Source organism: Diadema antillarum, unplaced genomic scaffold (genome assembly GCF_040938485.1).
Source record: "Diadema antillarum isolate AM-2024a unplaced genomic scaffold, OU_Dant_1.0 scf00000046, whole genome shotgun sequence".
In the NCBI taxonomy this organism is placed as follows: Eukaryota; Metazoa; Echinodermata; class Echinoidea; order Diadematoida; family Diadematidae; genus Diadema; species Diadema antillarum.
The window spans coordinates 413,155-428,746 of record NW_027270935.1 but is presented as its reverse complement, the minus strand read 5'-3'; the positions used below and the strand labels follow the sequence as shown (position 1 = coordinate 428,746).

Here is a 15,592-nt window from a genome sequence, read left to right as displayed (position 1 = left end):
TGGCGTGGGGCAGAATCGAAGCTTTCTAATTGCATCTGCTCTATCACACTGTCTTAATGCTGCAGTATCGTACCATAATTTGGTCAGTGGAGCACACACACCACTCACTGTAGCATTGACTGCTAGATACTTGCCTTAAGGGGCAGGTGACTGGCCCATCATTTTGCAACTTTACCACGTACTAGTGTGTACAGTAAATTTGTGTGCATAAGGATGTGAGATGTAACTAACATGTGGGACTGAATCGCTGTGAATTTGAATGTAATTTGTTTTAAAGGCCATAGCTAATTGCAAAATGCAGTGCTTTGACTGGAGATAAATGTGGACACAGAATGCTGATTATCATCTTAGTTTTGAATAGAAGGTCAATGTTATGGAATTTAGAGGTCAAAACATGACACAGGTATGTGCGTCCTCATGTACAGCTAGGCATTTCTGCCTGCATAGTTCATGATATATCCCACGACAGCATTATTGCCAATAATAGCAATATTGGGACTATAGTATCAACCCAGTCTACCATTTTGTTTAAAAGCAGTAAAATCCATTGCTTAAAGGGGATGGCTAGTAACTGATCAGTGGGAATCAGTGGGAATGCTGAGGGATGATTGTTCCAATCCTTGTGGGATTCATTTAAGAGTACATTATATATCTATTGCTGTGTGAAAATTATTTGCTTCAGAATGGTCTCATATTCAAGTGATGTGCAGTTTAATGTTTCCAGGTTAGCATGCCTGTACAGTGATGGGGCGATCGTTAACGGGCCATCAACGATTGCCCCATCACTGTTTAGGGCTTGTTTTAGTCCACTGACTAAATTTAAAACCAGGGATTTGATTTAAAATATGTTTGGTAATTTGGGCCCTTATATCAGAAACACAAGAGGAGTGCTGAAGTCATGTCTCAACAACTTGACAAAGATGTCAATGAGCAGTTCTGAGTGGGTCTGACTCGTGGCTGTATTCAGTAATTACCTCCGCCAAGGGATGAGGTTATGTTTTCGTTACCATTGGTTTGTTCGTTCGTTCGTTCGTTCGTTTGTCTGTGCGCAAAATAACTCAAAAAGTAGATAACGGGTTGGGATGAAACTTGCAGGAAAGGTAGAGAATGACACAAGTAACAAACTATTAACTTTTGGTAGTGATCCGAGAATTTTGGAAGAATTTATGAAGGATTTTTTATATTTTGGCAGGTAGTGTCAATGAACTTGGGAGTTCAGGCTGCGCGTATTTGAGGTTTGCATGCGCGCACTAAAGTGCGTGCTCTAGTTTTTGCTAGGGTGAGGCGCGCTGTGCAGCTGAGGGTTTATGACGTAACAAAGGCTTCTATATTGGAAAATCGGGAGACTTTCAGCTCACTATTATAAACACTTTCAGCATGCTATAGTATAAGTACGTATGGGTGGAAATCACTAATATCTCTATGGAAGAACAAGATCAGTGATGGAAATGAGCTGCATGCTTGGCAGAGGTCTGCGCTCTCAGAGTGCTTCTCTAGTTTTGTTAAGTGTCAAGCAGCATACTTTGGCTTTACTTGGTCTTCAACTGAGCTGTTAATCATCTTGGCATTCCTTTATTCAGCAAAGCATAAGTGTACTGATGCACTTGTTTCCTGTAATAAAGGAGGTAGAATTTATACTTGTATGCCTGATGGTTGTCTAAGTCAGAGCTTGTTCTCAGTGACCGATTCACACACAGTGAATCTTGTTCTCTCTCAGGAAGGGATGGATTAAAGCTCTCTTAGCGCAAGGATCAATTTTCCATTAAGAAAAAGACGAACGTGGATGGTGTTGATACAGTACGGGCAGGTGAGGAGGAAACGATATCATGTGTACCGCGTCTTGCCCCCCAAGTCTGCTGAGATCAGTTGAGGTGTACTGTGCCATCTACACATGGCTTTCTGACGTATTACGTTTTGATAGAAAACTCTTCATTGGCCCTGTCTCAATCTATCGTTCATACAGTGGCTATTGTGACTGTGCACCTGTTTAAGGTGGTAACCATGGCAGCAGAAGAAAATAGTCAAAGCTTATGGAAAGACAGAGAGAGAGAGAGAGAGGGGGGGGGGGGGCTTGAAGAAATCAAGACTAGTTTCTTTGCTGCTATTTTGTCATGTGGTGTGTAGTTTGACTAGGCATAAGAACTGATGAGCTAGTGGGGAGATTGTGCATGGAGTTAGCTCCACATTCCTCGAATCAGAGATCTTGCATTTCTTGGATTGTGAATTGCTCATATGAAGTACGCATGTGTTAAGTAAAAGGAGTTTTTATCTGTAGAGAAAATCTTGATTCAGAATAATGAAAAATAAACAGAATACCCATGACATGATGATGTCACTATTTTGGAATCTTTCTAAGATGCTGTTGTACATGATTTGTACAGTGAATTGTTGTGAGGATCATTGCTTTTTTACATCACTGTCTTTATTTGAAATAACTTTGCGCTTGATTCTTCTTCCATTGAAGATTGCTACTTTCACCATGGATATACTAGCTCCATGCTGTCGCAATAAATTGTGCTTTTCGTATATTTTGGATAATCTTCATCATTCATATAAATGTACAGAGGCCATCGTACTTGTTGCAGTCTACAGACAACAATATTTTCATATTGTAGCAAATGTGACTAATGTGAAATCACCTGACGACTTTTAGTCACAATCTGCTCCATGAATGCAGGACTCTGTCTTTGCAGTTTATAAAGGAAAATAGTGAATAGGCAATGCCTAAATTAATATTGTTCAACACTTTAAAATGTAGGTCATGGCTACTGTAGTGATAGCCCCCACATGTTTCTTGGGGACAAGGGCAAGTAGAATCTTGTTGAATGTACACACAGCCTACATGTAAAGAACTATGCTTCAACTAGAAGATTATACTATAAATATAAGTTTTGTTTGTCTGAAATAATCAGAAAAATTATCATAATCGGCTTTCCAGGAGAGTTCAGTTTTAAGCACTTTCATATTATAACACACAGCTCTGATTAACACTTTTGTAAGTATTTCTGGATGGGATTGATGCTTGGTTTGTGCATTTTATTTGGAGAAATTTCATTTCATTTGATAAATAAACAAGCAAAACATATCTGACATATATGTAAGAGTTCAAGATGAATATTCAGATTGCTCAGAAAGATTGAGGCATCAAACTCTGACCATCAAAGTCACAAATGCACCTGTGGAATTCTTTTGTCCATCCGGAGAAAATTGACAGCTGTTTGAATGATTACAGCCATTTGTATGACAAAGAGGTTGTTCCTTTAGTGTGTTTGAGGCACATTGGAGTCTCTGCACATTTTGGTTTCTTTAAAGGTATTGTTTACCATTGGGAGCAGTGATTTAAAAAATGTTGGGCGTTATCACATTTGATGCATATGTGTAGGTTAGTGGTATCACAAACATCTTACCATATATAACAATTTTGCAATAAAGCCTAAAATATAAGTGGATATTATTTTTCTCATTAAACCATTTTATAACTGTGATGTGTTCATTCTAGAAGCAATTCTATTATAATTATTGTTCACATTTTGTATATTTAACAATCCTTAGCATTGATTATTCTGATTAACATTTTTGCATTGGTTGTTTCTATCCGAAACTCACATTTTCGGACTATTTTGAAGCACTAAAGCTGGGTTTTTGTTTCATCTGCAAATGGTAAATTATGCCTTTAACAGCAAGCTTCGTGTTGACCGTGACCTTTCAAAAATGAATGTCTACAAGAGTTGAGAGGATATTCAATTCCTCATGGTCTGATCTCAAGGCGTTAATGTGCTCCACCCCACAGTGACAGGAATGTTCGACTACACGCCAGCTTTTGTCCACATTGCAGTCATACACATGATTCGACATGTCTTCAAACGGGAGGGAATCAACACTTATGGCTAATGGCTCGTAAATACTGTTGGGAAAAAAGAATGACAAGTCCAAATTCTGGCAGACTAGTAGAGGGAGATGATGCAGTAGTCCATGTGGCCAGTAATTAAAAAAAGAAGAAGTTGGAATTCTGATCTTACTCGAAATTAGTCATTCAAAATAAAAGTTGGTTATGTGGCTTGTGTGAGGATGAAAGATTTGCTCTGGGGATGACAGATTTGCTCTGGGGCAAGGTGAACAACATTTAAAAGAACACAGCTAATGCCTATCCCCTACTCTTGGTTGCCAAGTAAATTAACCTTTTTGACCTCTGTGAACATACAAGCTTGCTTTATCGAGATGGCTCACATGCAGCTGCAAATGTAAGAGGCAGGGAAGAAATTTTCTCTGATGTTGCATGTGAATCGTATTGAAGGGAGCAATGAAAAGATTATGTCTTTCCATGCTGTTATGATTATGTAGCCCTAGGTTAAAGGCACGAAATGTGGGGTGATATTACACTTGCCGGGACATGTTGCGGTAATTTTGTGGTCTTAGTGCCCGTTTTCCTTCATGGGGATGAACGATAATTTTTCAGCTTTCTTTGCCTCTGTCGTCTTTCAAATGAGTGTGTGGTCTGAATGGCGTCCCCATGATGAAGATGTCCTGCCTGCTGCCAAGTGGATTTCTCCAGTTTTGTGTGCATTGAAACCCAACACGCCTCCCTCCTCTCTCTCTCTTCTCTCTCAAATCAACCCTTTGACTACCTCTTCCTTGTCTCTCACCTCACTCCTTTCCTGCAGCTCTTTATACCGTGCTGCCAAGGCAGTATGTATGCACTGGATTTCTTCTGTGCAGGCTGCATTCACACCACGCCTGCGTGTTGTTTGACATCACGTCTTGACAACGAAACATAGCATCGCACACTTGTACGCCGACATCTTCGCTCTCCCAATGCCCTATCCTACAGACGACGGAGATTGTTCACATTTCTGTGTGCAGTTGATCGCCGCACTTTGCTGCATGTCTGTGCTGAGCTGCACGAACGTGACATAGCAGAATTAATTTAGTCCTGTCGACTGCCACATCCCGCTGTAAATGTAATTTATATTTGAAAGTATCTATGTAGTGATGTCTCGTCAAATCTTTATGTGACAAGATTTGAATCATGCTATCAGCTCAGTGGAGTCTTCCAAATATTTTGGAGCTGACAAATCATGATATGCCTACATCTGTGCATATGTGACATCCAAAAACGCGATCAAACAGTCAGCCTTTATGAAGGAGGAGCAATATAAAGCAGTGTCCCCTATTTATTCCCTGGTCCCAGTGGTACTCAGGGAACAACTTGCTCAGATGAGCAGCGAATCCATTGCTATTTCCTTGCTTAGAAGACCCAGATTATGTCAGAGATGTGAAGTACGCCAAATGTATTCAGCTCTAACATGTTAGGGATTTCAGCTTTGTCACTGACTCCCTTCACTTTCAATTCAATTCAATTCATTTATTTCCATTTCAATCACAATAAAAACAACATGAAGCATTCAGTGTTACAGATGAACATTAAAAAAAATGACATATAAAAGAAACCACAACAACAACATCAGAATTACAGTCATAAATTGTTCCAGGTTACAACAGGCAACAAGTAAAATGGAAAATGGTGTACAGATAAAGAGCCAATAAGGCCTGTAGGTGCGCGTACACCATTGTTACAAATCATGTAAAACTGGAATCTAAGTTACTTTCAAAAATCATAAATCAGTTTTATACAGAAGATACACAAACACAAAAGAACATGCACTTTGAGACTGTTGGATTGCTGACTTAGACTTCATAAATTGGTGATATGATATGTCATATTCAACCTTCTCTGCTGTTTTCTTGGTATCATGAAACTTGAAATTATCAGTCACTTCTTTATGAATCATTTTGAAGACAAATATTTTTTTTTTATTTTTTTTATTTTTTTAAAAGCATATATTATAAACATCCCTGACATGCACATCAATACATGACAGAATAGCAAGTGATATGGTGAAGCTCTGACTATTTTGAATAGTATTTCTAAGGTTTACATGCACCTACAATGCTGGAAGAAGCCAATTATAGATCCACCATATTTTGGAAGAATGGAAGAGATTCAGTGTGACAACTACAGCATGTGCAGTGTAGTTTGAGATTGATGTTCCAGAACTGAAGAGCTGTTGTGGCTCAGTGGTTAAGACCACAGATAGCAAATCACAAGGTCCCTGGTTCAAGTCCCCTAGCTACAGTGGTTGTGCCCCTTTTAAAGCAAGGCACATTATCCTCATTGGCCCGTCTTTCAGAGCCGACTATAATTGTTTCGGTCCCGTGGAAATTTGCTTATAAGCATTCAAAGCTTTCTGCTAGCAGTCATGTTCAAACAGATCAATTGAAGTCAAATCAAATAGAAGGACTTTGAGAATGAGAAAATACTGGTGGGGATTGTTGTACCTCCAGCACCACAGCCATTTGTTGACAGACAGGCTTGTCTTGTGACCAGCCCTACCATGTGGAGGAATGGGAGTGCTTTTTGTGAGTTGGAATGAGAGAGAAAGAAAGAGAAAAATGTACTTTCATGCAACATGTAGGACCTTTACTGAAGACATATAGATAGCATCTCTATAGTACTATTGGCATGCTTCAAGAAAATAGCAGCTATTACTAATATAATGACGGCACCTGTGTATGTAGCTCATCAGAAGCAGTTGCATTGTTCATTTCTGTGGCTACCTTACCAGTATTTGATATTCAGTTGATGGACTTTGCTTGTAAAGGACAATAATCCATCAGCTGCTTGCTACTACTATTCATAGTACAAGAGGCTGAACATTGTAAAACGATACTTCCTTCACACTTTTCCCACACATATATCAAAGGAGAATTTGTTTCACAATGAAACTTTTGTTTTCATTGAGAGAGGTGAAATAGAAAAACAACAGATCATTGTTAGATTAAAACAAACTAGCGGATGACAAGAGGTTTAGACTGCTTTACTTTGGGAGATTCATCTCATGTGGACACTATAATGCTTCAGATTTGTGTTGTAGTCACATGACAGTGTGACTTAGAACTTGTTATCACTACCTTTGTTTTTTCATGAAAAGACAAGCTTGTGCTGTGAGGATTTGAAGAATAGAATACATTAAAACTGTTGTAACATCTTATGCAGATCATATAAGAATTATGTTCTTTGTTGTTGTTGCTGTTTTAATAAAAACAAACTAGAACATTGTAAAATGACCAGGGTAGCCAGTCTGAGATACACGCTAGATGTTGTAAGAAAGAGTTTCTTGCCATGGGAATTCGTGGCATATCTTCTACATTGATATTATGTTTCATTCCGTGATGGTTATTACTGAGTTAATATATTTGTCTCATTGCCATGGTTATGATTTTCTTGCACTGCAATGTTAGTTCCCATCTGAAATCTGCCTACTCTCATGTTGGAACAGAGAATATGAAATTCATGACCACATATCCCTCATTTGCTGAAGGCACTTTATGTCAGTGTATGCAGTTTGTTTCCATGTTCATGTTCACTTGGGGGGGGGGGGGTGGTTGGAGACTGTCTATGCAAACAGAGTATAGAATGAGACATGCAACCTTCAGAAGACGCTGGAACACATGACGCCGGCTCTCACAGTATTTCTAGCTTCTCTGACTCATCCATTAGACGTCATCGCTGAAGAAGTATTTTTGAAATCACACTCAAAGCACCCACTTTGCGGCATTACCCTGATCAGAATGGAAAATGCAGCAGAGCCATTCGTAGATGAACACAGTAATCAAAGTTAGACTCTTTCTCTTTTCCCCTCCCTTTTTATTCCCTCAGATTATGAAGACCAGCTCTATTTGTAAAACAGTCTCCTCTCTTTCTTTTTCTCTCTCAAATTGCAGGTTGTAAGCGGATTACTAAAATTCTGGCCAAAGACATGTAGTGCAAAAGAGGTGAGTGAAGACAAGAAGTAACATTCATTATCATTTGTAACAGGCCAAATTCGTCGTATCCACAGGAGAGGAAGGGGAGAGGTGGCAGACATGGAGCATTCTTCAAGGGCAGGATGGATGGCCTCCAGGAACTGAATCAATGCATCCAAAAATAGGACAACAGCCGCGTGAAAACTCTCAAATCACACACGCCTCCCCTCTCGCTATTGTTTTCTTGTCATTTTCTGTTCAGAAATTTTTTGCGTTCATGTCAGACGCATCGCTCAAGCTTTGGATCGAAAGCAGTAGAGCTGAACTTTGACTCACATGCTGGCAGAGGTAACATGCAAGCCAGGTGTTAGTATCTACGTGAGGTGTAGAGCCCAAGCTTCGTGAGGTTACCATGCAGTCAGAGAGCACTACAGCGCTGGTCCACATGAAAGTTCAAGTTGACTTGAAATCAAACAGAACAGTAGAAATGCCATTGAAACCTCAAAAGGAGCGACATACAAATCTTCACTAAATTTTCTTTTTAGAATAAAATCAGAAGGAAAAGTAACAATTTTTTACATCAGACTTCTGATAACTGAGCCTTATAATGACTTTTAGGGTTGAAGGGTTGAAGTTAATTGAATCATCAAGCCAAAACTTGACTTTCACATATTTGAGTGCAAATGGGACAGTTGTGAGGTGATAGCTTTATTACCTTGTCTGATTTGGAAATGTGGTAGTAACTGATGGAGTTTCATGAAAACATACAAGACTTTAAAATCCAACAACTGTCTGTTTCATATGGATAGTAATGTAACTTGTACCATTCTGTTTAATCTTTCATGAGGACTGCTGGAATATGTCTTGGAATTGCGCATTGATAGGAATGCTCTAGCTACTTGAGTAAGAGAACAAGTTGCACTGCATACAGCAACCTTTATTTTCTTTTTCTTTCATTAGGTTCATTGAAGCAAGGAAGCTATGAATGCAACAATCACTTTCCAATCAAGGTCATAGGAATGCACACTGTAGATCGTTCCCTCAAAGTATACACCATTTTCTATGAGAACAAAGAGTTGGAGGACCATTACTGCTGCAGTTATTTTTTTTTCCAGGGAGTTGTAGCATATCGTCTCTGAAATGAAAGTCCAGTCTTTGTCCCACCAACCTGAAAGAAAGGGGATCATCTTCATGTAGATTATAGAGGATTGTAGATAATATATAATAATAATAATTATGTCTTATTTATCCAGGGTAGCCTCTTCAGTGTTGCCACTGCTCTGCCAGAGGGCCCTGCCATTATTATTACCCTAGCGTTGCCAGGTACCCATTTATACACCTGGGTCGAGAGGGACATGGTGGGTAAAAACATCTTGTCCAAGGACGTAAGCACTGGGACGGGATTCGAACTCGGGTCCTCCGATCGGGAGTCGGGAGTCTTATCCATTATGCCACAGCGTCCCCTAATTATTAATTATGAGTAAATCATCCCATAGTCTTACTTGCAGTGGTATATACTTACAGCTTAAGTCAAACTAATAATTTTATCATTGTTATTATTACCATTTATTCAACCAAAAAAACAGAGCAGTATATCAGTACAAATACAATATAATGTAATTAATACAATATAATACATACTGTGTAACACATAAGAATGACAATGAAGGACATGAAAGACAAGAACATTTCCCTCTCAGCTGGTAGGAATATTCTAAATGTTCGATGTATCTGTGAATTACAATGGTAAAACAAGTTAGAACCATTATACAATAGCACTGTTTCCTGACTGCCTTCAAGCACATTGAGAATTTCTTCATGTGTACCAATGTTTAGAATAAGCAGTTCTTCATAGGAAGCTGTTGGTTTTCCTCATACATGTGCCATAGACTGGTGCCTGGGTACTCTCAGGGAGAGGTACTGTACTGGGCCCCTGGTGTAGGGTTGGGCAGCATTTCTTTCCTGATTAGATTTAGTTGCAGCAACCACATCACCTTCTCCTATGAGATGCTGCCCTTGTTCCCAACCCCAACACCTAGTGTCCATAGATTTTGGTGTGGTGTCGTAACTTGGCAACAAACATCATGCAAATGTGAGTTGGTTCTTCAGTCGGGGTGGAAAACCATGCGTTAATCCTCAAAGGGGAGATTTGTTTAAAATGAGACGACAGAGTCTGGCCAAACATAACAATTTTTGCCATTCTGATAGATGCCTCTGACATGTCACTTTCTATGAAATATGTTTGAAAGGTATTGAGATGTTTAACTGTAGTGCACAAAATTCAGACAGATCAGATGAGAGTCTGTGTCTTCATAGTCCTTCTGTGCAAGTAATGGAGTTCAAGTGAGCTAGAACAAAGGCTGTATGCTATGTACTTTGGTATGTGTGTCATTATCCTGAAAGGACTGTTGTGCAATGCATGCCATGACCTGCTTCTTTGGTCACTGTTTGTCGCATATAAATACATGATCAAAATACATGATAAAGCCAGAAAGTGTGATGTCATTCCCTATTAAAGCACAAAATGGGATGAGGGAGGGGCACTGATTTTCTGTAGATCAGAGTAACTAGTTGTCAGAAGTTACTCTAATTATGTATTCATACCAATTGCAGCTTAATGAGCGATATTGCAGGAACAGTCACAGGTCATGAAAATCATTATCTGTTCAAAATCAATCCAGTAACCTCTTTGTTATCACATTCTCTCTCTCTGTTTGCAGGTAATGTTTCTAGGTGAAATGGAAGAGATCCTAGACGCGATAGAGCCCTCGCAATTTGTCAAGATCCTCGACATGCTGTTCAAGCAGCTAGCCAAATGTGTCGCAAGTCCACACTTCCAGGTGAGGTGTCCTCGGTGTGTCTGCGCCTGTTTTCATTGGTCTATATTTGTATCAATGAAGTGTCACATGAGTATCAAAAGCAAGTGTTAATAGTTTGCCCTCGCTTGTCAAAGCTCTCCTGAGTGTCAAAGCACATTTGAAGTGTCACATGACTGGTGTTGGAGAAAGTGTTTGGTTGCAAAATCCTCCCTGAAACAATCCCTTGATGGATATTGATGGATATTTATGGATTCCGAAGAGTGAAAGAAAACTTTCTTTTTATGTATTACAAGGGCATAGTTGGTAAATGAAGACGAATGTAGCAACGACACAAAACAATGTGTGAAATGTCTTCTCACAACATATAGGAGATTTTTCTTGCTGTATGCAGGTAATTTCATCTTCACTAAGAGCTTATTATTTGATAGAGTTAAGGCATTATAGATTCTTCTTCTTCAATATTGTTATCATCAGCAAGAGCAATACCAAGTATAGGTGCTCGTCAAGCATCCTCTTGGCAATACATCTAAACACATGGCTGCTGTTTGCTCTCCCCTTCACACCCCCCAGGTTGCAGAGCGTGCACTGTACTTCTGGAACAACGAGTACGTTGTGAGTCTAATTGAAGAGAACAATGCGGCTATCATGCCCATCATGTTTCCCAACCTCTACAGGATATCCAAGGACCACTGGAACCAGTAAGTATCACTGATGTGGTTGCAGTTGAAAAATAGGGACCTTTTTAAGTCCATAATTGTTTGATATACAGTCAACCTTGCCTAAGTCGACATAATCGGGACTAAGCAAAATGCGTTGACTTATGTGTAAGACGACATTTTGTCGACTCATAAATGAAAATTAATTTCCCTTGTACAGAGTAAGATTTGGATCGTGATGCCGATCGCAATCGAAATCTCACTCCTTTTGCCGTCGAAACACGCCTACTGTATCTTAGCAACGATCCTATTTTACTTCATGCATATCTCGCCCAGATAGTGAGGTAACGATACCTCACAATTGCCCAATCTCTAGAGAGATTTTGAGAGAGCGGGATCGGAAACCTTGGCCCGTTTCTAGAAACTTTACGTTTTAAACTTTATTTGAAAGATCAAATGCAAATTCCCCTAATTGCATGCAACTTTGCTGTTTAAATTCATGTGCATTGCTGAAAAGATATGCGTGTGATTTCTTATGATTCTGTCGACATGATTTTTCAGTGCCGACTGAGTTAAAATATGTATGATATTCCTTCCATAAGTGACAATATTTTTTTTGCTTAAATTTCTATTGCCATACTCTGAAAAAGAATTGTTTTCGGGCTCCGATTTGCAGCAGTACCGCTCTGTACGGCGCGGACCCGTCTGAAAAGAGGAAAATTTGTTCATCCGAATATGAAATTTTATTTTCTGATTACCTAACCTACGTAAAAACAAACCTCTTTCCATTGTCAGACTAATTAAACTTTGGACTGAGATTCAAACCTTCGGCATAGCGAACTGTAACCATTATTTGTTATCATTTTTTCATTGATATTTCGTGAAGCTGCATGCATTTCAGTAGTTTGAAACGTGTAAATGTTGCACTGTCTTTCCCCTACTACTAAGTTCAGTCACAGCGATAGTTCCGTTTGATATTTTAATTTTGCATACGAAAAAAAAAAGCAGGACTTTTCAACAACGCACTTGCTTTGATTTGTAGAGGTGTGTTTAACGTTTAGATGCAGTTTCCAGTTTCGTATCAAAAATTGCAAGTCTTTTCTGTAACGCTCTTGCATTTAAATACAGCGTTGCCTGTGTTTTGAGGAACTTACATTTGATTTTTAGAGTTGCATTTAAACGCAATTGAGTTTCAGTTTCGTAAAATTTTCTAGTTTCTGATTATTAAACGCAAGTCTTTTCAGCAACGTACTTGCGTTTAAATGCAAAGTTGCGTGTGATTTGATGCACCTGCATCTGATTTTTTTTAGTTGCATTTAATTAAACGTGAAGTTTCTAGAAACAGGCACAGGTTTCTAATCCCGCTACGGAAAATTAACATTAAAATATTTGCTTTAACGAAAAGGCCTATTTCATGTTCGGAAAACGAATATCTACTAGGACCTAGATGTACGAATTTGTGTGTTTTAAGAATAACTATCGAACCTCATTGCATTTTCGGATAAACAAAATCACCCATAACAAACATGTCCTGCAAGATGCGTGAACAAATGATGAGCATGCCGAGAGGTGTGATATAAGTATATTTGACAAAATTGTATACAATACTGACTGTCACCACACAAAACATCTTTATGACTTAGCTTTGAAGGCAAGTGTACATCCCACGGTACAATATGCATGTAATTTAAAACGAGACCAAAAGCAAGAAAAAAATTGTTTAAGAACAATTTCCTGTTGCATCCTCATCGGACCATGCAGCTTTAGCTCCACGTTTTGCACAGTAAATTGCATCACGCTGACCTGCACCAAATGATACACACAGACACAAACACTCAGAGAGAGGGAGAAAAGGAAGAAAGTGAACTAGCTTGGATACTACGTGTAGTACTCGAGTGTAAATGAGTGTATGCCCTTTATATTCAGGCGTAGAAAACAACGGCTGCATGGCACGAACGGTATCGCGCTGTACACTAGCAAATGCTGCGAATCGGAGCGGGAAAACGATTTTTTTTTTCCCAGAGAATGGCGATAAGAATTTGAGCGAAAAATTATGTCGACTTAGACGAGGGAATTAACACGTATTTCAGCTCAGTTGGCACTGAAAATCATGTCGACTTACGCGAGTTGTCGACTTATAAATGTCGACTAAGACGAGGACATTTTCAAGGAATAACGAAGGCAAAAATCGGGACTTTATTATCGTGTCGACTTAAGCGAGTTGTCGACTTATGCGATGTCGACTTAGGCGAGGGTTACTGTATGTTCAATGAATCTTCTAACATTCTCTGTGTTTGCTTTTATCAAAGTCTCCTCCATCATGTAGTGGCATTGCCTTCAATGAAATGTGAAATAAGTCATCAGATTGACAAGTTTGTCAGGGACTTAATCCAGGATGAAACTGTGACCAATTCATAGCTAGTAGCATACACATACAGGTAAATTTCCCCTTCGTTGTGACCCATACGTGTGTAGCATATATATATACCACAATTCTGCCTGAAGCCATTGCAATTTATGTGTCGTATATCCTTTTTGTAAATGTCACAAAATTCTGCTTGGTTGAAGAATCATGTCCCCCAACATTGTGTATGACATCTTGCAGTAACACACCTTAGAGTTTTTAAAAAGAAACAAAAAAACTGAACCCATGTCACTTGAGAATATGCTCCCCTTTTGTACCGAGAATAATGGTATGAATTCTGTCAAGTCTTGAATAAGTTCTTTGGAAATCTTTAATATTGTTCCCCCTCCATCATAAAGAAGTTTTAAGTTTTATTATTCTGATGAAGGGTCTGAATCAGCTACCTCTACAATACACCAGCTTATGAAAGGAATCTAACTCTCAGGGTTAGCAAAAGGGACACACAAACTTTACACATGGGAATACATAAGAATAAGAGACGAAGAAGTTGAGATGATGAGGCCATGCATGCATCCAGTTACTATGCTAGAGAGTGAGGTACCGGTAGATGGATGGAGAAGATAAGGGGGAGAGAGAGAGTATATATCCAGAAAGAGTATGGGTGCCGATTAACCAATCATTGTCTCTTTGGTTTGTTTGGATCTGCATTTCTACACCCCCCCCCCCCCCCCCCCAACTCATGGGAAAAGACTTATAAAGCCTCAGCTTACTGGAGTTGGGTCAAAATCCAACATTTATCTGGAAGTGAAGATAATGTAAATTTTTCAGGTTCTGTAGAAATTTTGTCCTCAGAAGCTCTTGAGATGGAGCTCAGAAGTTTAAATCCTTACAGAAGAGCAAAAAAAATTAAAAACATTTTTTTTTTTTTTGTTCTGTCTTTGTCACCAGCGATATCCTGCCAGGATTATCCTACTGATGTCATTTTATATGCAGTGGCTTCAGAAAGAACGTGAGAGTGAAAAGCTTGCAATATGGTCTGAATTTCCTCTTTTCCCCCACCAGTTATTTAAGTCATCAGATATGTCATCACATTCCACCTTAGCCACCTTTCCACCTTCTCTTCCTCCCCAGAACCATTGTTGCCTTGGTCTACAATGTACTCAGGACATTGATGGATATGAATAGCAAGCTGTTTGACGAGCTCACCACCAGCTACAAGGCCGAGAGACAAAAGTGAGTTTAAGCGTTGATTCACCCCAGGGGTTTGCCTTTCCGTTTGAAGGGAGATCAGATTTTACCTTTCTTGTAACACTAGTATGACAGCAGCTAAGTACATGCATTCATACGCCCAAGCACGCATGCATACAGACACAAGCACACAGACTTTTTTTTTAAATCATCCTGCGCAAGACTTTCATCTGAGATCACAGATATCCCACATGCCAAAAAGAAATGAGAGTGAATATTCTACACCTTTATGTGACTTACATGTGCGTATGAGATTTGACAGATAATGCAACACACACACACACATGCACGCACAAAGGACACATTCAGTGTTATGTTCCACTCCAGTATGGACCCAAAGACCACAAATTTTTCCACAAGACTGTAGATATCAGGCTCCTACACTGTCTTGAATAGATATATCACATGACATTACCACAACGCTCATTTAAACATAAGCCCTTCCTAACACTCATCCTTTGAGTGCAATGGCTTGCCCAAACTGAGTGTTAATGGTGATGTGCCCTCATCACGGAGGGAGAATTCATCCACTATTAAGATTTGTTATATTGAGAGCAGTCAAGTGGAAGTGGTTGATTAGCGAAGGTACACAGTTCCAACAGTGTGCTCATCAGTACACTTCTCAATATTGTGTCCTTTAAGCCTTGGTCATTTATTTGCTGACCCTCAGGGGTCATTATTTCCTCAGTTGACATTATACT

General features: G+C 39.3%; 1 protein-coding gene across 1 annotated transcript in view; it reads left to right on the top strand.

Annotated features, from left to right (window-relative positions):
- LOC139715305 (serine/threonine-protein phosphatase 2A 56 kDa regulatory subunit epsilon isoform-like) overlaps positions 1-15,592 on the top strand; it is an 82,906-nt gene that overhangs the window by 62,497 nt on the left and 4,817 nt on the right. Inside the window, exons 9-12 of the mRNA XM_071626885.1 lie at positions 7,783-7,833; positions 10,524-10,643; positions 11,193-11,320; positions 14,775-14,876. Coding sequence (XP_071482986.1) covers positions 7,783-7,833; positions 10,524-10,643; positions 11,193-11,320; positions 14,775-14,876 — 401 coding nt within the window. The remainder of the gene's footprint in view (positions 1-7,782; positions 7,834-10,523; positions 10,644-11,192; positions 11,321-14,774; positions 14,877-15,592) is intronic.